Below are 23,971 nucleotides of genomic sequence, written 5' to 3' on the forward strand. Positions count from 1 at the left end.
ACAGTCATGAACACAATTAATAGTAAATGCATCATTTTGTAACGTATTTTTTCCCCTTTATTTTTTACTTTGACTGCAGTACCAGTAGCTATGTGGGACACAATGTTATTATTATTTTTATTTCACATTTATAATTGTATGCGATCAAACGAGAAACTAAATTTGTATTGATTTGGGCGAAACCTTTTTTTTTTTTTTATCTAGCCTACATTTAAACTTAATCTCAAATGATTTTTTTAGATACTTTTATGTAAAAGCTTTTTTAATTGTTTCATTTCTTTGCATATGCTCTGACTTGCTGTCGCATTGTGTGTCAGTCTGTCGCAGGATTTTAATGTCACACTCACACTCGTTTCTTCTTTAGCCTTTAGCTGGACGGCTAGCTGCCTGCCGGTGATCAACATGACGCACATATTCTGTTATTAAACAGAAATTAAGGAATATATAGGGCTGAATGGGATAGACGGCAGGTCTTTACGTGGAGGTGAGAGGTTTGCTGTAATTACACTGAGATCTAATGGCGTTAAAAGCCTAATCTAATCCTCTTTGAAGCGCAGTTGTTAGCCTGCAGCAGCTTCATATCAGCGCCACAAACAAAACATTTATGCATGTGCTACATTAATGTATTGCTTGTTAGGTTGTGTTTATGTCATATTAGCTTTCAGGAAAAAAACTAAGACTTTTACATTTGAATGCTATTTTAGTAGAAAAAGACAAAGTTATTTAAACTCCAATAGTAGCATAATTTGTCTCGGTTTAAATGCTAAACCGTTGTCTAGCTGAGCTGCTTTATGTGTTTTTGTTTGAGCTGATTTTGGGGCTTCAAAGATGCTGCCGCTTTTTCAGTCTGTGTTTGTGTGTTATTGACACAAATGAGACTTGTACAGCTGTATTAACTCTCCCAAGTTGCAAGTAGTGTCTTTTCTTTCTGTAACTGACCTGCCTTGTTCCTCAAGCCACTTGAGCCAAGATGCCTCAGAACCCACTCAAGAGCACCCATTACATCGAGCTGGGCAGCTACCAGTACTGGCCTGTGCTCGTGCCCAGAGGGATCCGCTTGTACACCTATGAGCAGATCCCAGTGTTTCTGAAGGAGAACCCGTACATCACAGACGGATACAGAGCACACCTGCCATCAAAACTCTGCCTCAAAAGGTGTGTTTCTTTCCCTTTTTGAAACTGTGGATGTGTTGACTTAGGTAAAGTTGGTTTTATATTCGCATATTCACACATTCGCGGACTTCCGCGTTCAATAACTCGTGAACTAAACGTTGTTGCTACACACAACACCTATCACATATAACTACAGATAAAACACCAGAAGCTACAACATAAATTTCCTCAAAACGATCTTTCCTTCGCACTGGACAAAATACATTGATCTCTATGCGCAGGCTGCTAAGAAGGGACCATCTGCAAAGTGCAAACCCGAAGGAAAGCTCGTTTTGAGGAGATTAAAATATTAAAACAATGTTATTTGTCATGTTCCAAAGGCTGTAGTATGTTCCTACTGACCAGACTGACTTACTACAGGTGGAATTTTGACAGTACCTCCCGTTCAGTATACAAATATTAATAAAAAAAAATACAGTAATTCCCCTAAAGTATTTTTTCCTGTTCCAAAGGCTGTAGTGCTTTCCTAGTGATCAGACTGACTTACTAGAGGTGAAATTTTGACAATAACTCCCTTACTGTACAATTATCAAATATATTTATGTAATAAACATTATTACATGTGTTTATTACATATGTTTATGTAATAAACTTTAATTCACCTATAGTGTTTTTTTATATTTATATTCCAAAGGCTGTAGTGCTTTCCTAGTGATCAGACTGACTTACTTCAGGTGAAATTTTGACAATAACTCCCTTACTGTACGTACAATAAACTAATAAGTTCCAGAAAAAATTACTGTAATTCCCCTAAAGCATTTTTTCCTGTTTCAAAGGCTGTAGTCCTTTCCTAGTGATCAGACTGACTTACTACAGGTGAAATTTTGACAATAACTCCCTTACTGTACGTACAATAAACTAATTAGTTGAAGAAAAAAATACTGTAATTCTCCTAAAGTATTTTTTCTTGTTTCAAAGGCTGTAGTGCTTTCCTAGTTATCAGACTGACTTACTACAGGTGAAATTTTGACAATAACTCCCTTACTGTACGTACAATAAACTAATAAGTTGAAGAAAAAATTACTGTAATTCCCCTAAAGTATTTTTTCCTGTTTCAAATGCTGTAGTCCTTTCCTACTGATCAGACTGACTTACTACAGGTGAAATTTTGACAATAACTCCCTTACTGTACGTACAATAAACTAATAAGTTGAAGAAAAAATTACTGTAATTCCCCTTAAGTATTTTTTTCCTGTTTCAAATGCTGTAGTCCTTTCCTACTGATCAGACTGACTTACTACAGGTGAAATTTTGACAATAACTTCCTTACTGTACGTACAATAAACTAATAAGTTGAAGAAAAAATTACTGTAATTCCCCTAAAGTATTTTTTCCTGTTTCAAATGCTGTAGTCCTTTCCTAGTGATCAGACTGACTTACTACAGGTGAAATTTTGACAATAACTCCCTTACTGTACGTACAATAAACTAATAAGTTGAAGAAAAAATTACTGTAATTCCCCTAAAGTATTTTTTCCTGTTTCAAATGCTGTAGTCCTTTCCTAGTGATCAGACTGACTTACTACAGGTGAAATTTTGACAATAACTCCCTTACTGTACGTACAATAAACTAATAAGTTGAAGAAAAAATGACTGTAATTCTCCTAAAGTATTTTTTCTTGTTTCAAAGGCTGTAGTGCTTTCCTAGTGATCAGACTGACTTACTACAGGTGAAATTTTGACAATAACTCCCTTACTGTACGTACAATAAACTAATAAGTTGAAGAAAAAATTACTGTAATTCCCCTAAAGTATTTTTTCCTGTTTCAAATGCTGTAGTCCTTTCCTAGTGATCAGACTGACTTACTACAGGTGAAATTGACAATAACTCCCTTACTGTACGTACAATAAACTAATAAGTTGAAGAAAAAATTACTGTAATTCCCCTAAAGTATTTTTTCCTGTTTCAAATGCTGTAGTCCTTTCCTAGTGATCAGACTGACTTACTACAGGTGAAATTTTGACAATAACTCCCTGTACGTACAATAAACTAATAAGTTGAAGAAAAAATTACTGTAATTCTCCTAAAGTATTTTTTCTTGTTTCAAAGGCTGTAGTGCTTTCCTAGTTATCAGACTGACTTATTACAGGTGAAATTTTGACAATAACTCCCTTACTGTACGTACAATAAACTAATAAGTTGAAGAAAAAATTACTGTAATTCCCCTAAAGTATTTTTTTTGTTTCAAAGGCTGTAGTGCTTTCCTAGTTATCAGATTGACTTACTACAGGTGAAATTTTGACAATAACTCCCTTACTGTACGTACAATAAACTAATAAGTTGAAGAAAAAATTACTGTAATTCCCCTAAAGTATTTTTTCCTGTTTCAAATGCTGTAGTCCTTTCCTAGTGATCAGACTGACTTACTACAGGTGAAATTTTGACAATAACTCCCTTACTGTACGTACAATAAACTAATAAGTTGAAGAAAAAATTACTGTAATTCCCCTAAAGCATTTTTTCCTGTTTCAAAGGCTGTAGTCCTTTCCTAGTGATCAGACTGACTTACTACAGGTGAAATTTTGACGACAACTCCCTTACTGTACGTACAATAAACTAATAAGTTCAAGAAAAATTACAGTAATACCCCTAAAGTATTTTTTCCTGTTCCAAAGGCTGTAGTGCTTTCCTAGTGATCAGACTGACTTACTACAGGTGAAATTTTGACAATAACTCCCTTACTGTACAATTATCAAATATATTTATGTAATAAACATTATTACGTGTGTTTATTACATATGTTTATGTAATAAACTTTAATTCACCTATAGTGTTTTTTAATATTTATATTTATATTCCAAAGGCTGTAGTGCTTTCCTAGTGATCAGACTGACTTACTACAGGTGACATTTTGACAATAACTCCCTTACTGTACGTACAATAAACTAATAAGTTCAAGAAAAAATTACTGTAATTCCCCTAAAGTATTATTTTCGTGTTTCAAAGGCTGTAGTGCTTTATAGTGACCTGACTGACTTACTACAGGTGAAATTTTGACAATAACTCCCATACTGTACGTGCTATTGTCAAATATGTTTATGAAAAATTAACTGTAAATGACTGTAACTATTTTTCCACGTTCCAAATGTTGTAGTACTTTCCTAATGACCAGTGTGACTTACTACAGGTGACATTTTGACAATATCTCCCTTACTGTATGTGTACTATTGTCAATTATGTTTATGAAAAAAATTACTGTAAATCACCGTAAGTATTTTTCGGTGTTTCAAAAGGTGTAGTACTCTCCTAGTGACCAGACTGACTTAGTTCAGGTGAAATTTTGACAATAACTCCCTTACTGTATATACTATTATCAAATAGGTTTATGAAAAATTACTGTAATTGACTAAGTATTTTTTAGTGTTCCAAAGGGTGTAGTGCTTTCCTAGTGACCTGACTGACTTACTACAGGTGAAATTTTGACAATACCTACAATACTGTACATACAATTATCACATGTTTATTTAAAAAAATACTCTAATTTCCCTAAATCATTATTTTCATGTTTCAAAGGGTGTAGTGCTTTCCTAGTGACCAGACTGACTTAATACACGTGAAATTTTGACAATACTTAATAATACTGTATTACATATTAATACAATACTGTAATTCACTAAACGGGGTTTTGTTTGTTTAAGGTTGTAGTGAATGAACCTGTTCACGTTGTTGCAGCAAATCTGACAGATAATGTACAGCAAGATCAAGAAGGCATTAAAGATACTGTACAGTGCAGAATTTTATGACCAACATGTAATTTTTGCTTCTTGTACAGCAGGAATAAAAGGGTCTGATTGCACAAGTCCGAGTCCGGTAAATTTTTTGTATGCAAGGTTATCCAAAATAATGGTTTGTTCAGAGGTTGTTTTCTGACACTGACTCTCCTGTCAATCTGTATGTAGTGTAGTTGTCCTTCATGGTCAATATTTTCACATATTAAGTCACATGTGCTGATATAGCCACCAGCCAACAAACTTTGTCCTTACATGACATTTACTTTTATGATCTTTCTCCCCCCTCCAAATTCAACTTCAAATTCAACCAAAGTAACGTAGAAAGTCACTGTTGATGTAAACACTGTTTTATTTGTATTATCTTTCTAATTGTCCATGGAATACAACTGTGATTATACATAAAAGTTGTAATTAATTCCTCATGGTTAGAGTAATATTTCAATATCACCTCTTCATAATTCTGCTGTTGTTGATACTCTCTTGGTTTAAGTTGTTCTTATATTATCATAAACCCTTTAACTGATTGTTTTGTCACGTCATTTTTACTTTACTATATTTTATTTTAGTGAAGTGAAATAAATGTGTGTGTTTGAAGGAAAATATTGTTTTCAGCACAGTTTTCAGCAACAGTGCAAAATATTGGTACCATGCCTTGGATTATCACCAGACAAGCTACCTGGAAAGATGCCCAATGGTTGTGCTCACCTTGTTGCAATATAGATTACCACTGTATACAGTTAAAGACCCAAGGACCAGATACGATTAATTAAAACCAGGGAGTTAGTCAGTCAATTTAAGACAAGAGTCAGAATTATAATAAATTAATGAAAGATTTACTGAAGATAGTTTGTAGTTTCATCATGCAAAAGTTAGCTTCAAGACTCACAAGGAGTTCGTAGGCCGCTCTGTTACAGTTACAAAGATCAGCAATTATACCCTTCACCAAGGTCTAAGCTAAATCAACTGATATGACAAGATATGAAGTCTCAAGATCTCAGCACGTCGTTAAACAACTCATCAAACAGCACTTTAAGGCCATTGCACACTGAGTCCGAAATTCACATCTGAAATTTCCGCACGTTAAAAAATAAATACGACCTCACGTTATGTCAATCACGCTTGTACGCTGCCTCCGAAACTTTCGTCCGTCATAAAAAAAATCGGATCGGGTTTGATTTTCTGCGTTTTTCGCATCTTTAGCAAGCAGTTTGAATGGTGTTTTGACAATTCAGAGCCACCGAATTACGAATCCGAAAAAACACATACGACAATTTCGGACTCAGTGTGCAATGGCTAGTCTTATTCTTATTAGCACTTATTAGCACGTCTACAGAAGTTCTTAAGAGAATTAACAGAGGTTCAGAATTTGATGATTTATTGTTTCGTTTAAGGTCACCATGATGGAGATCAGCGTTTGCTTTAGTTGGGTTCCTGACCCTTGACTTTTGAAGACAAGATTTTCTCTGTCTGCTGAAACTTGTGTGATTATAAAGCACATTTGTTATGGCACGAAAGTCAAGAGAAAATGTGATCAGATGTTGATGGTTAAGTGTTGATGTCAGTCATCATGTAGTGACCTGATTCAATGATTTCTTTCAGTGTCTAATATCTGATTAAAAAGGATGACAAATTATAGTTTTATTCAAAACTGTGATTTTACAGCAAAGGGCCAGCAGTGTTATGACATCAGATACAATTAAGGATTTTACAAGCAGTGTTCACAAAAAGTTTTCATCTATGGCTTTACTAAAACTAACATAGACATCAAGAATCAGCATATTAATCTCAACAATGGTGACCATTAAATAACGATTCATGCTGCAATGCATGCTGGGTACTAGCATAATACAAAATGTATCCATGGCTCCCAGCATGCATTGCGGCATGAATCACTTTTTAATGGTCACCATTGTTGAGATTCATATGCTGATTATTGATGTCTGTGTTAGTCTTAATAATGCAATAGATGAAAGCTTTTTGTGCGAAAATTGTTCGTAAAATCCTTTCTTTTATCCAATTCTGAATTTAAATAAATAGGCAAACCTAATAATACATCACTTGTTTAATCAGAGATTAGACTCTGTAAAAGTTCAATCATCATGTCATTTAATGATGATTTTCATCATCAAAGCACAACCATTGACAACTGATCATATTTTCTTTTGACTTTTGTGCCATAACAAATGTGTTTTATATACACATGAGTAACAGCAGCCAAAGACAAACTAATTTGCAAGGGTCAAGAGTCCAACTAAAACAACCGCTAATCTCCAATATGGTGACCTTGAACGAAACTCAATAAATCATCACCTTCTAAACCTCTGTCACTTCTTCTTGTGTCACTCCATCTATGTCTGACTCTGGTTTGACAATAAAAGGCTAAATGTTTTTGACATTTTCAGTGCATGTTTGTTTGAGGTAAAAGGACGGAACCTCTTGAGGCTCCGCCCCCTGTGCTGGGAGCAGCAGCTCATTTGCATTTCAAGTTTTTCTTTCCTTCAGTGATTTTGCCTGTTAACAGCAGGTGTTCATCACTAATGCTCAATCATTAATCAATTAGTCACTTAAATAATTGCTTAAAATAAAAATTAAATTAAGGTAATCGGTGTCCTCAAATGTAATGAGTTAGCTTAACCTAAAGGATTTGACTTTGTGTGTGATAGTGTGAGCTAGTAGTAACTACAAGCACTTAAAAGTTCATTTAAAGTTTGTAATTTCACTGTTTTTACTCAATATATAATATCAAATATCAAGATATTTGAATGCAGAAGTTTAATTGTGTATTGAGAAATATCCTTGTTTTAGTGGATTTGGTTAAAATAAGTTCAGAGTACTCATAACTATTGTTTTTTAAACTTAATTGAATTGAGGTAATCGGTCTCAACTGAAATGAGTTTGCATAACGTGTTGGGTTTTACAGTGCACCTCTCAGATTTTCAATACAGAGAATACATGAAATAACATTTTAGATAATCACACTGGTCATTTTAAAACAAAGTACAATCTCATAAGCCTAGAGAAGTCATTCAACTCCTTTGATATTTAGAAGGAAAATATTGATTAATACCTTGATTAAATTAGCTCATTAGATATACATTGAAGCAGCAATGGATTCCAGATTTGAATCATTACAATTAATTGTTGCTTATTTATAACGTTAAAAATATGATTAAGCTAAAATCTTTACAGTTTTTAATCAATGAACGAAATGTGTTGTACCAGGAACAGCAGTTCTAATACCTACTTTTACCTAATACATTTATCAAAATTAATTGAGTAGAAACATACTAAAACCTTTGGAACATGAAGAAACACTTAAGGTGAATTACAGTAATTTTTTCATAAAAAAATATGTATGTACTGTACTTACAGTAAGGCTGGTATTGGCAATATTTAACCTTTAGTAAGTTAGTCGGATCACTAGGAACATTCTCCAACCTTTGAAACATGAAAATAATGCTTTAGGGGAATTACAGTAATTTTTTCTTGAACTTATTAGTTTATTGTACGTACAGTAAGGGAGTTATTGTCAAAATTTCACCTGTAGTAAGTCAGTCTGATCAGTAGGAAAGCACTACAGCCTTTGAAACAAGAAAAAATACTTTAGGGGAATTACAGTAATTGTTTCATAAACATTTTAGTTTATTGTACGTACAGTAAGGGAGTTATTGTCAAAATTTCACCTGTAGTAAGTCAGTGTGGTCACTGGGAAAGGACTACAGCCCTTGAAACGGGAAAAAATACTTTAGGGGAATTACAGTAATTGTTTCATAAACATTTTAGTTTATTTTACGTACAGTAAGGGAGTTATTGTCAAAATTTCACCTGTAGTAAGTCAGTGTGGTCACTGGGAAAGGACTACAGCCCTTGAAACGGGAAAAAATACTTTAGGGGAATTACAGTAATTGTTTCATAAACATTTTAGTTTATTGTACGCACAGTAAGGGAGTTATTGTCAAAATTTCACCTGTAGTAAGTCAGTGTGGTCACTAGGAAAGGACTACAGCCCTTGAAACGGGAAAAAATACTTTAGGGGAATTACAGTAATTTTTTCTTGAACTTATTAGTTTATTGTACGTACAGTAAAGCAGTTATTGTCAATTTCACCTGTAGTAAGTCAGCATGGTCACTAGGAAAGCACTACAGCCTTTGGAACGGGAAAAAATACTTTAGGGGAATTACAGTAATTTTTTCTTGAACTTATTAGTTTATTGTACGTACAGTAAAGCAGTTATTGTCAAAATTTCACCTGTAGTAAGTCAGTGTGGTCACTAGGAAAGCACTACAGCCTTTGGAACGGGAAAAAATACTTTAGGGGAAATACAGTTAATTTTTCATAAACATATTTGACAATAGCACGTACAGTATGCGAGTTATTTTCAAAATTTGACCTGTATTAAGTCAGTCAGGTCACTAGGAAAGCACTACACCCTTTGAAACACGAAAAGAATACTTTAGGGGAATTACAGTAATTTTTTCTTGAACTTATTAGTTTATTGTACGTACAGTAAGGGAGCTATTGTCAAAATTTCACCTGTAGTAAGTCAGTCTGATCAGTAGGAAAGCACTACAGCCCTTGAAACGGGAAAAAATACTTTAGGGGAATTACAGTAATTGTTTCATAAACATTTTAGTTTATTGTACGTACAGTAAGGGAGTTATTGTCAATTTCACCTGTAGTAAGTCAGTGTGGTCACTAGGAAAGGACTACAGCCCTTGAAACGGGAAAAAATACTTTAGGGGAATTACAGTAATTTTTTCTTGAACTTATTAGTTTATTGTACGTACAGTAAAGCAGTTATTGTCAAAATTTCACCTGTAGTAAGTCAGCATGGTCACTAGGAAAGCACTACAGCCTTTGGAACGGGAAAAAATACTTTAGGGGAATTACAGTAATTTTTTCTTGAACTTATTAGTTTATTGTACGTACAGTAAAGCAGTTATTGTCAAAATTTCACCTGTAGTAAGTCAGTGTGGTCACTAGGAAAGCACTACAGCCTTTGGAACGGGAAAAAATACTTTAGGGGAAATACAGTTAATTTTTCATAAACATATTTGACAATAGCACGTACAGTATGCGAGTTATTTTCAAAATTTGACCTGTATTAAGTCAGTCAGGTCACTAGGAAAGCACTACACCCTTTGAAACACGAAAAGAATACTTTAGGGGAATTACAGTAATTTTTTCTTGAACTTATTAGTTTATTGTACGTACAGTAAGGGAGCTATTGTCAAAATTTCACCTGTAGTAAGTCAGTCTGATCAGTAGGAAAGCACTACAGCCCTTGAAACGGGAAAAAATACTTTAGGGGAATTACAGTAATTGTTTCATAAACATTTTAGTTTATTGTACGTACAGTAAGGGAGTTATTGTCAAAATTTCACCTGTAGTAAGTCAGTGTGGTCACTAGGAAAGGACTACAGCCCTTGAAACGGGAAAAAATACTTTAGGGGAATTACAGTAATTTTTTCTTGAACTTATTAGTTTATTGTACGTACAGTAAAGCAGTTATTGTCAAAATTTCACCTGTAGTAAGTCAGCATGGTCACTAGGAAAGCACTACAGCCTTTGGAACGGGAAAAAATACTTTAGGGGAATTACAGTAATTTTTTCTTGAACCTATTAGTTTATTGTACGTACAGTAAAGCAGTTATTGTCAAAATTTCACCTGTAGTAAGTCAGTGTGGTCACTAGGAAAGCACTACAGCCTTTGGAACGGGAAAAAATACTTTAGGGGAAATACAGTTAATTTTTCATAAACATATTTGACAATAGCACGTACAGTATGCGAGTTATTTTCAAAATTTGACCTGTATTAAGTCAGTCAGGTCACTAGGAAAGCACTACACCCTTTGAAACACGAAAAGAATACTTTAGGGGAATTACAGTAATTTTTTCTTGAACTTATTAGTTTATTGTACGTACAGTAAGGGAGCTATTGTCAAAATTTCACCTGTAGTAAGTCAGTCTGATCAGTAGGAAAGCACTACAGCCCTTGAAACGGGAAAAAATACTTTAGGGGAATTACAGTAATTGTTTCATAAACATTTTAGTTTATTGTACGTACAGTAAGGGAGTTATTGTCAGAATTTCACCTGTAGTAAGTCAGTGTGGTCACTAGGAAAGGACTACAGCCCTTGAAACGGGAAAAAATACTTTAGGGGAATTACAGTAATTTTTTCTTGAACTTATTAGTTTATTGTACGTACAGTAAAGCAGTTATTGTCAAAATTTCACCTGTAGTAAGTCAGCATGGTCACTAGGAAAGCACTACAGCCTTTGGAACGGGAAAAAATACTTTAGGGGAAATACAGTTAATTTTTCATAAACATATTTGACAATAGCACGTACAGTATGCGAGTTATTGTCAAAATTTGACCTGTTGTAAGTCAGTCAGGTCACTAGGAAAGCACTACACCCTTTGAAACACGAAAAGAATACTTTAGGCCAGGGGAATTACAGACATTTTTTTAATAAACATTTGATAATTGTACGTACAGTATGGGAGTTATTGTGGAAATTTCAGCTGTAGTAAGTCAGTGTGGTCACTAGGAAAGCACTACAGCCTTTGAAACATGAAAAGAATACTTTAGGGGAAATACAGTCATTTTTTTAATACACATTTGATAATTGTACGTACAGTAAGGGAGATATTTTCAAAACTGTACTTTGTTTAATGGTTTTAATGTTCTTTTAAGGCAAATCATTCTTCTATAAATACATCCATGAAGTAAAGAAGTTACTGTTTTCAGCCATTACAGTAATAAATACATTTAGATAATGTAATATTTTTTGATGGAAGGTGTGCCATTGAAGAACCCCATAGGACTTTTGCTAGTTTTTTAAATGTTCACCTGTTAGGGGCGCACAGTCAAAGACCCAGAACCAGATATGAAGAAATGAAGAGCAGGAGTCAGAATTATAATAAAGAAAAGATTTACTGAAGATAGTTTTCAGTTTCATCAGCAGAAGTCAGCTTCAAGACTCTCACAGGAGTTCGTAGGCCGTTACAAAGATCACAGAATCACTAAATGAGCAAGCACTGTTACTGCTTTCAGATATCAAATACAGACATTAGAAAATACATGAAACAAACATTTCAGTAATCATACTGGTAACTTCTAGCCTATAACTAAGTAAAATCTCACATGCCTAGATAAGTCATTCCACTCATGTAATATTTAGAAAGAAAACCTTGATTATAATCACTCATTACATATACATTGAAGCAGCAGTTTATTCCAAAATCCACACCCTTCACCCCCAAAATAAACATCATGTTTGCTGTCATGCTTTCTGGGTACTTGTCAATAATCTGATGGATTCAGTACCATGGACAGTGATATTTCTGCAGGACTGTAAACATCAATCAATGCACACAAATTGTGTTATTGTGAGAGTTTAATGTTAATTGAAGATGCTATACAACAGGAAAACATAAAATACTGTTAGGCCATTCTTTTTATTCAGCACCTGGAGAACACTGTTACACTGTAAAGTCTTTATTACACTTAAAAACAGAAAAACCGAGGTGGATGAAACAGCAAGACGTGGGCTGTAGTGTGTTCTGTAGGGTCCAGACAAGACCATCCAACTTGCTTTGGAACAGTCGGCCCATCCTTTCAAAACCTATTGAAATAAATCATATGTCATAATTAAAACCAACACCAACACTGTTCTTGTTCATTTTGATTTCAAATAAATAAACAAACATAAATATAAACAGATGTAAAATGAAGCGATTAACTATGTTCAGGAGATTACACATGATTTTCCACTTTCTACAGTCTGGATTGTTACCAGATTACAGTTCATGTTGCCTACATGTTCATTCTTTATTATTTCCTAAACACCTTTTTAAACACCATCATTATAAGGACATTCTATTGCATTAGAACATATAATGTGAGAGATATTTGCTGGTACATCTGTAATTGGCTAAAATGTAGTTGTCTGTTTGCACACGATGAAAAACAATATAAACTTTTTAGACGGTCCCTATCTTGGTTACCACACTACATTGAATATTCAACAAAGTGTGTATGCATTAAAAATATACTTACCCATTTTGATAGATTGTAGAAAATGTTGTAGTTCACAATCTTTGTTGTCAATATTAAGTAGCTGCTTCGAATCTGAAAAAAAATTGCTTCATTGACTATTTAATTGAAAAAGTTCTTTAACGCGAATGTGCGAATATAAAACCAACTTTACCTAAGTTATTCGTTGCCTCTTGTGAACTCTTTTTTTTGTCTCGTATCCCACAGTATATTCATTCTGTCCAATGAGACGGTGAACATCTGGAGTCATCTGCTAGGGTTCCTGCTGTTCTTCTCGCTGGGGGTTTATGACATGGCCACGGTCCTGCCGTCTGCGGGGGCGTCACGAGAGGACTATGTGATTTATTCAATAGGACTATTTTGTTTTCAGGTAACAGAAAATGTGGGGAAATAGTAACTATAATTTATATTTAATTAACTAGAAGGCACAAGGACAAATAAGCATTTTTTTTATTTATTCAATTCAGTCCAATTCACATTTATTGGTATAGCGCTTTTCACAATACACATCCTTGCAAAGCAATGCATGTGTCTATATGACAATTTAGAGTGATCTCTTATCTGATAATGTATTTCAGAAATGTACAATGAGCTTATTGAAGTAATTATTACAAGTTGTGAATATAATGATTATAATAGGAAATTTAGCATTGGTGCATGTTGATTCAGTGTGGATTTATGGGTTTTATTCTATGGTTAGGTTTGCATGCTGTGTTCTGTGGGCTACCACTTGTTCAGTTGTCATCGCTCGGAGAAGACGTGTCGCCGCTGGCTTGCTCTGGACTACGCTGGAATATCCGTGGGGATTTTGGGATGTTATGTGCCTGGAGTCTTCTATGCCTTCTACTGCAACAGTGTATGACAGATGTTTTTTTTAAATGAGTGGCCTTCAAGTCCCAGGATGCATGGTTTCTTTTTTCCAGCTTTGATTTTATTTTTTATTATAAATATTTTATTGCTTTCATTATTTATGTATTAAATTAAATGTAGTTATTTTAATTTATTATTATTTATATTACATTTTATATATATATTATATAATTACTTAAAGTCACAATGAAAGGGAAGTAGCAACAACATGCACGGACAAGTTGTTAAAAAATCTATAACATGCATTCAGAAAATAGATTTGAATTTTCATTTCATGCTGACTTTAAGTAAAGACCTTAAAGAATTCAAACTTTTTTTTGATGCTTTGAAATCACGTGTTACTTGCACATGGCTTTAAAAGCTAGGTTTATGTAGAGCTTAAAGGGACATGGTGATGAAAAACATATAAGATGGGAGGAATAAGCGTACACGACAGCGTGTCGTTTACACGACGACGATGTACTAAAAACGTAAACGTTTTTCCTTTGTATTTTTGAAAAGTTTCATGTACAGATGGCAACGTTGTCAAAACAACCCAGTTCATGGATCTGCGAAAACAACTAAAAACGCTGTTATTCATGCCAGGCCAGTAGATGGCGATGTCACTTTGTAAAGGAACACTACGAACACGCATGACATCACAGTTTTCACAAATTCGCGTTTTTGTTGTTTACAGAGACGATAACAGTATCGTGTTCAAAAATGTTGTACTTCGAATCCCGTTTTCAAAAGGTTTCAGGCCCCCAAATACAGTTATCATGTAAATGCCACCTAAATTATATGTCATTGCTTTTCCATTCTCTCGCAAATGTTTTGCGTTCCCCCAAGAAACTTTGCGGTCTCATTTCTCAAGTCTCATTTTTTTCACCACGTCCCTTTAGGGGCTCCATAGTCATCTGATTCATTTAAGTACAAATCAGGAGTGATCGACTTTTTAATATCCACTACGGTTATAACAACAGATGATGTTTGTTTCAGTTTTGGAGGCAGGTGTACCTGCTGACGGTGCTGGCTCTCATCCTGGCTGTGTTTGCGGCTCAGATTCATCCGCTCTACCTCACACATCACTGGAAGAAGCTGCGCTCGGTCATGTTCTGCTCCGTGGCCGGATACGGCATTATCCCAGCCTGCCACTGGGTCTGGATCAACGGAGGATTTGACTCTGAAATCGTAAAGGTGATATATTTTCTTGTCATTTATTGGAGACACTATTAGGAGGAAACAGATTGCTCTATAATTTACTCTTTCCCCGCCATTGAAGGAATTTACAGTTATACGATAGGGGGCGCTATTACGCATCTTCTGAAAGAGCACTGAATGTCCTGATCAAAACACAGGTGAAGAAGATGCAGAATCAAGTGATATCATGTGTAATCAAATGCATGTGTTAACGCGATCACCAACATTAAACGGCATATAAATCAAAACTGCCTAATGTTACTGAATAAATAATAATGAATGAGGCATTTATATAGCGCTTTCATGTCTACTACTACTGTACACCGCTTTACAATCATATCAGGGGATCTCTCCTCAACCACCACAAATGATATGTCGACCCAGGACGAGCTATAGGACTGTGAAGCTCTGGGGGTGTTGGAGTCGATTTACTCCATCTGTGTTTTGATCATCGTTCTGAATCCGTTCTGGATTTAGTCTTGACTAAATTTTGATTTTTCTCAGCTTTTTGTTTAAAATGTTGCTTTTTTTTTTTTTTTTTAATGAAACTTGCCTATATTCAAGTGTTGAAAAAAATAATAATAATAATGCATGAAGCTAGAATAAAACAGGTTTTTTGTTTAAAGGCAGAGGGTCTGTTCTTTCTTTTGATATATTGTATGTTAAGATATTCATAATAACAAAATATTCTGGGGGCCATGAACATTTTGTGAAAATGATCCCCAAAAAAAAAAACGCTGGTGGGGAAAGAGTTCACTTAAATGTTCATGACCGACATAAATGTTCATGACTTGATTCTTGACAAGCACTTCTTCTCTTTACAGATGTTTTTTCCTCGAGTCATGATCATGTACGTGATCGCTGCCTCAGCGTTCCTTTTCTACGTCAGTAAAATCCCAGAACGATACTTCCCAGGTTCTTTTTTTTCTGTTCAATTCCTGTAAATAATTATAAAAATCTAACCAAACCAAATTAGTCAAGAAACAAAGTGAAAATAGAGCAAATACTTACACAGCTGTTTGTTCTCTGTCCTTACAGGCCAGCTGAACTATCTTGGTGCCAGTCACCAGCTCTGGCACGTGCTGGTGGTCGTCATGTTCTACTGGTGGCACCAGACCGCTGTCTACATCATGAACTACAGACACAATCAGCCCTGCAGCAGTGGTTAAACATGCTTATGAAATCATCTGAGCCATTTTCTTTGGCATTAGTTAAAGTTGTGCTAATAGAATCGAACAATGAAACTTTACCTCTCATCTGCCTTTGAACAACGTACCTTAGGGTTACGTGCAATCAATATCGTGTTGAGTTTATCTGCCTGAAGAAATGTTTCATACACATTCTCTGCTGGATATACATTGTCTTTGTCTGTTACTTTATGTATTTTGATTTCTATTGAGCCTTTTGCCCATGGTATCATTCATGGGGGTTGTGAAACTACATACTGTTAATACTTTGCCTCACTTTTCTGGAATGTCCATCATTTAAATGACCTTAACTCTCACTGTTTTGTGACTGATGTTAGAAGTTAGTTTACTGTAATTTTGTGACTTTTTTTAAATACTTGTTTGGTAAAGGGAGTTGTTTTAATGTATTAAACGCACTGAGTTCATGTATAGCAGCACTGTATAACTGGACTCTGGGAATTTAAATGACCAAGCAAGCATCTTCAGTACTTAATGTAAACAATGGGTCAAAAAATACTTGCACTGAGTTAATTATGAATATGTATTGAGGCAGCCACTACAGAACTTTTTGTGTGACTGTTTCTCCTCATCAGTTTTACACTTTCTGTTAGTGGTTTGATTTTCTTTATTTGATATTTTATTTTTTTGGAAATGATATAAACTGCCTGAATGATGAAACTGAATAAAAAGCCTTGTTCGTTCCTGTTGCGTGTCTTTTAGTTGACAAACAAGTAAATCCTCCCAGGTTTACTGCCAGCAATTATTTCCGGTCCACTAATTTGATTAGGCGCGGGTTTTCTACGACTACGCTGCCTTAATTTGACGCCTTTGTGTAGGCGTGCGAAAAGTTAACAAACCCATAGTCGCTTTGCCTGAATTGACAGTTATTCCATTACCTTATTTATTGAACTGAAAGATAAAACTGCTGCAGCCTGCGTTTTGCTTGGTCAGTGTCGTTGCGGGTTTTGATTATTTTGCTGTTGTAGTCTGCAAGGACTAGTTTAAAATAACTGAAATCATTTGGCGAAGTGATATTGAACTGTAATGTGGTCAAGACCTGACTGGAACTACTTCAGCCGTGCGTTTCCCTGAAAATAATTGCACACCTTTAGAGCGTTCGTCAACCAGAATCAAGCATTCAACAGCCCCGTAATATAAAATTATATTTTAATCCTTCAAAACAATGAATGTTATTGTGTGGGCAAGTTGAAAGTTGACCTTGTGGCATCCCAGCTAGAAATTTTTTGTTCTAAAAATGTTCTGAGAACATTACCATGCAGTGTTCTAATAATGTTTTCAGCGGGTAGTTTTCTTTTGGTTCCCAGAATGTTCTCTTAAAAGTTCTAATAACATTCTCTAAAAACATTCTAAATATGTTTAATGCTAACATTGTTAGAACATTATTCCCTAATGTTCTTATAACATTTTCAGCGGGTAGTTTTCTTTTTGTTCCCAGAATGTTCTCCTAAAAGTTCTAATAACATTCTCTAAAAACATTCTAAATATGTTTAATGCTAACATTGTTAGAACATTATTCCCTAATGTTCTTATAACATTTTCAGCGGGTAGTTTTCTTTTTGTTCCCAGAATGTTCTCCTAAAAGTTCTAATAACATTCTCTAAAAACATTCTAAATATGTTTAATGCTAACATTGTTAGAACATTATTCCCTAATGTTCTTATAACATTTTCAGCGGGTAGTTTTCTTTTTGTTTCCAGAATGTTCTCTTAAAAGATGGCAAAACATTCTCTAAGAACACTCTGAAAATGTTTTGTGATGACCTTCTATAAAGGTTTAATCATAACATTTTTAGAACATTATCCCCTAACATTCTTATAAAGTTTTTAGCGGTAAGTTTTATTTTTGTTCCCAAAATGTTCTATTAAACAAACAAAAAAATGCTTAGCTATAACATTGTTAAAACATACAATTTTATTAATCTCAAAACTAAAACATCAAAATCTAACAGGTTTATAAATGGCATCCACATAAATTATTAGAAGTTCTGCGTACAGTAAATGCCCAACACTATGAAGAACTCAGTAAAGTCACTCATGCGTCTTGACTGCTGTGTTTTTGCAGAAGAGTAATCCAGTCATCTGTATTAATAGGTGTTCTACTGTTCTTCTCTTCTAGTTGTCCAGTTGCTCAACCAGTTAGCAGCGTTGAGCTCTGTTCTCTGTGTGCATGGTATAGTTTTTCCTCATAGCCTAAAAAAGAAGATCATGCAAAAGTGTAAACAGAAAGAATACACATACATTAAGATCACAAGCAATATTGACATTGAAAACTTTCAAAATTATCCAGCCTAATTAGTAATCAGAAATTATGTAAAGACTAATTTATTGAAAGTATAAATATGATACCTTATGAGTATCTTTTTTTGTTTCTGTAATTTAAAACATATACTTAATCCATTATATTCATGTTAATAACACAACTAGAGGCTAAATTATGTGAACAAACTTTGCTGTTGTCTAGAGAAGCCTGAAGCTGAAGCAGGACTGGAGCTCAGGTCGCCGTGAGCACAGCTCCAGCACGTCACAGCGCTCGCTGCCCACGAGGCTAGTGCTCTCACATAACAGCAGTTATAGTGTCTATGGATCCTTACATTTCTTACAGATTTCTGCTTGTTTTAAATCAGATACAGATAAAGTAGCACTGCATTTGAATGCATTGGCGATAGAACAATTTCTAGAGTGAATTAATCATACCTGTAAGTGCAGTGTCTCTTTGCTATTAGTGAAGCTGTAAGTTTTAGTTACTTTAAAAGCAGAAATAAATATATGCTAAGCTAGTTATTTTAAAGCTAGTTATTTTAGTCAATAAAGTTTTAAAAATGGATATTTTTCTTACACAAATCCATCGCTTCGCTTCAAAAGGCCTTTATAACCCCGCCAGAGTCGTGTGGAGCACTTTTATCATGGATGGATGCGCTTTTATAGACGGCCATTCACTGCCATTATAAAGCTCAGAAGAGCCAGGACATTTTTTTAATATAACTCCGATTGTATTCGTCTGAAAGAAGAATGTCATATACACCAAGGATGACTTGAGGGTGCGTAAATCATGGGCTAATTCTCATTTTTGGATGTCTTTTGGATGAGATCCTTTATGGTCTGTGTTAGGTGCTTTTAGCACTAAAGCTCTAGGAGTTAAGAGTTGAACATTTATGTCTCAGAAATCATAATAATAATAATATTTAGTTTAAATAGGTTAACAATATGTTGGCTTTCTTAAACCAACAAAATTGTTTCCTAACATTTGAACAAGATTACTATAATCTGTAGCCTACTATAATATAAAGGTAATTCTATGAAGATTTACAACAAAAGTTACAAAAACACTTACCAGTTATAAGGCTCTTTAGCTCCCATATCCATTCACCTCTGCAGGTTTATGTTTGCTTCAATAGTTTCCAGATTGTGTCCTTTACATGGACCATCAGCAGAGTAATTACCTGAAATATTTTAAAACATGGTCTGTCAACACACAACGATTCTACAAGCACATATACAATTTGCTAGAAACACAAATGACTGAAAATTGTTTTAGACTCCAATTTAGACTTTAGATTCCAATTTTTTCCATTACCTCTTTATGAATTACTGAAATATTATTAACTTTTAGTTTCAAAAGACATAAGATTAACACTTTTAAGTAGCAAAAATACAGTAACGTTATTCGTATGCATAGAACACAATACCGGTGCTACCTTTGTTGTAAATTGAGACTTTATTGTGTCATCGGTGTTATAATCATCTTGAAACAGGCAGTTGGAGTCTGCATTAAAACAAATCTAGCTGTTATTCAAAAGTAACATACACTCAGATTTATTGCGACTGTCATACAATTCTAAGAAAGTAAGATCTAATACTGAAAGACATTGATATATCAAGGACAAGAGAAAGCAATGTAAACTGAAAAAATACACAAAAAAAACTTACAGTTGTGAAAGAGTTCAGTTCCGTTGACCAGGAGTTCTGTTGTTTTGGGCCAATGTGTCAAATAGCCAATTTAGACAACGGACATTTTGCGCCGCTTTCTTCAACAAAAACGTTACTTTATTCGCGCTGTTTGTCGATTCCAAATGTTCTTACGTCATGGGAAAATCACGCTGTGGTTGGTGGTTTTAAACGTCGATCTACAGTGGCCTCCAATCAGCTTCTCGTCTCTTGTAAACACATTTCGCGCAACAGTTCAAACAGTCCAGTCCTCAAAACACTTCACGAATGCTGTTTTGATAATGTTCCTCTTTTATTATGGAAAATCATGCCAATATTTTATAGGTTAAAATAATTATACAATCTCTTACCTAAACAGCTTCCCTAAAATATCCTTAAAATTTTATGAGCTTTTGTTAACACATTATGAGATTTTGTCATCTCAGGCCAATAATGTCCTCAAAACATTTGATCAATGTTGCTTTGATAATGTTCCTCCTTTGTTATTGTGCCAATGATTAACAACATCCCTAAAAAATCCTCAAAATGTGGGTAACACTTTACAATACGGGTGCACTAATATTCATTAATTCATGTTTAACTAATGCACAGATAATCATGAGTTAATGTATGATTCATGAAGAACTAAACCATTAATTAATTATTACTGCATCAGCAACTAATAAAGAGTCTATATGATTAATAGTTTAAGTAATACATGAATTGCTATTAATTAAACGTGTCATCATGTATTAATTCCTTAATAACATATTTTATTAACTAATAGTGTAAATTAATGTGTTAATTAAGTCACATGTCAAGTCACATTTATTTATATAGCGCTTTTCACAATACAGATTGCATCAAAGCAGCTTCACAGTGATAACATGAAAGTAGTACATGAAAGTAGTACAACACAGTTCAATAATATTGTTGAATATTAAATATCCCCAACTAAGCAAGCCAAAAGCAAGGCGACAGTGGCAAGGAACCAAAACTCCATCAGATTGGATGGAGAAAAAAACCTTGGGAGAACCCAGGCTAGTTTACCACAATTAGTCAAAGCTATGCACTTCAACTTCCAGTTGTCTGCTTTAATTAATCATTAGCTAATGATTTGCAAAGGTCTCATTATGTTATGACTTTACTTGTTGAGGCACATCATTATTAACTAGTCATTTAGAAATTGTAGTAATTTACACATGAATTTGCACTAACAACGAAGTAATTAATCATGTATTAATGCATATTAGTGTACCTGTATTATCTGGAAGTTGAAATACAAGGCTTTGGCTCATTCTGGTAATTAACATTAATTAACACTATTAGTTAAAAAAAATGAGTTATTAGGGAATTAATCCACAATTACATATTTAATTAATAACAATTCATGTATGAACTAATACATTAACCTTACAGACTCTTAATTAGTTCCTAATGTGGTGATCATTAATGAATAGCTTAGATAATCATTAGTTACACATTAATTCAGTATTATCTGTGCATTAGTTAAGCATGAATTAATGCTTATTAGTGCACCCGTATTGTAAAGTGTTACCAAAACATTTTATCATCTCAGGCCTCAATGATATCCTCAAAACATTTTACGAACATTGATTTGATAATGTTCCTCATCTGTTATTATGGAACATTGTGCCAATGTTTTATAAAAGATAACAACATCCCTAAAAAATCCTCAAAATGTTTCATGCTAAATGTTCTACTTTTGTTAAAAAGTCAATTGAAAGGAATGTTTTATTAAAAACATTTTATCATCTCAGGACTAAATAATATCCTCAAAACATTTAGCGAACGTTGATTTGATAATGTTCCTCCTCTGTTATTATGGAACATTGTGCCAATGTTTTATAAAATATCATTCTACAAACTTTTACCTCAACAACATCCTCAAAATGTTACATTTAAAACGTTCTAGTTTTGTTGACACGTCACATTACAAGAACGTTTTCTAAAAAACACTCCGTCTTCTCAGGCCTCAATGATATCCTCAAAACATTTTGCGAACGTTGACTTGATAATGTTCCTCCTCTGTTATTATGGGACATTGTACCAATGTTTTATTGAGAACATTGTATTATCTGTTATCTCAACAACATTCCCAAAACATCCTCAACATGTTACAGTTATAACGTTCTAGTTTTGTTAACACGTCACATTACAAGAACGTTTTATAAAAAACACACTGTCATCTCAGGCCTCAATGATATCCTCAAAACAGTTCGAGAATGTTTATTTGATAATGTTCCTCCTCTGTTATTATGGAACATTGTGTCAATGTTTTATAAAATATCATTCTACAAACTTTTACCTCAACAACATCCTCAAAATGTTAAATTTAAAACGTTCTAGTTTTGTTAACACGTCACATTACAAGAACGTTTTATAAAAAACGCTCCGTCATCTCAGGCCTCAATGATATCCTCATAACATTTTGCGAACGTTGACTTGATAATGTTCCTCCTCTGTTATTATGGGACATTGTACCAATGTTTTATTGAGAACATTGTATTATCTGTTATCTCAACAACATTCCCAAAACATCCTCAACATGTTACAGTTAATGTTCTAGTTTTGTTAACACGTCAAAATTACAAGAACGTTTTATAAAAAACACACTGTCATCTCAGGCCTCAATTATATCCTCAAAACATTTAGCGAACGTTGATTTGATAATGTTCCTCCTCTGTTATTATGGAACATTGTGTCAATGTTTTATAAAATATCATTCTACAAACTTTTACCTCAACAACATCCTCAAAATGTTAAATTTAAAACATTCTAGTTTTGTTAATACGTCACATTACAAGAACGTTTTATAAAAAACACTCCGTCTTCTCAGGCCTCAATGATATCCTCAAAACATTTTGCGAACGTTGACTCGATAATGTTCCTCCTCTGTTATTATGGGACATTGTGTCAATGTTTTATAAAATATCATTCTACAAACTTTTACCTCAACAACATCCTCAAAATGTTAAATTTAAAACATTCTAGTTTTGTTAATACGTCACATTACAAGAACGTTTTATAAAAAACACTCCGTCTTCTCAGGCCTCAATGATATCCTCAAAACATTTTGCGAACGTTGACTCGATAATGTTCCTCCTCTGTTATTATGGGACATTGTGCCAATGTTTTATTGAGAACATTGTATTATCTGTTATCTCAACAACATTCCCAAAACATCCTCAACATGTTACAGTTATAATGTTCTAGTTTTGTTGACACGTCACATTACAAGAACGTTTTATAAAAAGCACACTTTCATCTCAGGCCTCAATGATATCCTCAAAACATTTTGAGAACGTTGACTTGATAATGTTCCTCTTCTGTTATTATGGAACATTCTGCCAATGTTTTATTGAGAACATTGTATTATCTGTTATCTCAACAACATTCCAAAAACATCCTCAAAATGTTACAGTCAAACGGTGTATCTTAGTTTACATTTAACCTTATCCACCTGTTTCCGGGGGGCGCTACTGTAAAATAGAACGTGGGTGAAACTTCCGGTTAGGTGACGGAAGTAGTAAATCAACGGTATTTTGTGTTACATAGCGAAGAGGTTAGGTATTTTTCGAGTACATTTTTCTACTATTTAAAGTCGCAAACATTAATGAGAGATGTCGTTACGGAGCTCAGGGACAACATGTGCTGTTCGAGGTTGTACATATAACCGCACTAAACTAATTCAGTGGCTTAAACGTGAGTGTTTTGAACATAAGCCTAAAACTAAATCTGAGTGTTCCTGTGAACGATTATACAGTTTCCATCACCTCCCAAAAGACGACGAATCAAATAGAAT

General features: G+C 34.2%; 1 protein-coding gene across 1 annotated transcript; it reads left to right on the forward strand.

The window, feature by feature from the left end:
- Window positions 1–321: 321 nt before the first annotated feature.
- On the forward strand, window positions 322–16,903 carry paqr3b (progestin and adipoQ receptor family member IIIb). Its single transcript, XM_056253378.1, has 7 exons — window positions 322–484; window positions 957–1,155; window positions 13,173–13,335; window positions 13,666–13,821; window positions 14,814–15,011; window positions 15,839–15,929; window positions 16,053–16,903. Exons 2-7 carry the CDS (start codon window positions 971–973, stop codon window positions 16,181–16,183), a joined length of 924 nt encoding a protein of 307 aa, XP_056109353.1. The 5' UTR covers window positions 322–484; window positions 957–970; the 3' UTR covers window positions 16,184–16,903.
- The last annotated feature ends 7,068 nt before the right edge of the window (window positions 16,904–23,971 follow it).

This window comes from Rhinichthys klamathensis, unplaced genomic scaffold (genome assembly GCF_029890125.1).
Source record: "Rhinichthys klamathensis goyatoka isolate OS25496 unplaced genomic scaffold, OSU_Roscu_1.1 h1tg000104l_1, whole genome shotgun sequence".
Classification (NCBI taxonomy): domain Eukaryota; kingdom Metazoa; phylum Chordata; class Actinopteri; order Cypriniformes; family Leuciscidae; genus Rhinichthys; species Rhinichthys klamathensis.

What these genes read in the sequence shown, in the direction of transcription:
- paqr3b (XM_056253378.1), top strand. Translation starts at nt 971, where the DNA reads ATGCCTCAGAACCCACTCAAGAGCACCCATTACATCGAGCTGGGCAGC. An exon ending in TAGGACTATTTTGTTTTCAG is followed by an intron (nt 13,336 to 13,665) that starts GTAACAGAAAAT and finishes TTCTATGGTTAG; the next exon opens with GTTTGCATGCTGTGTTCTGT. An exon ending in ATGCCTTCTACTGCAACAGT is followed by an intron (nt 13,822 to 14,813) that starts GTATGACAGATG and finishes TGTTTGTTTCAG; the next exon opens with TTTTGGAGGCAGGTGTACCT.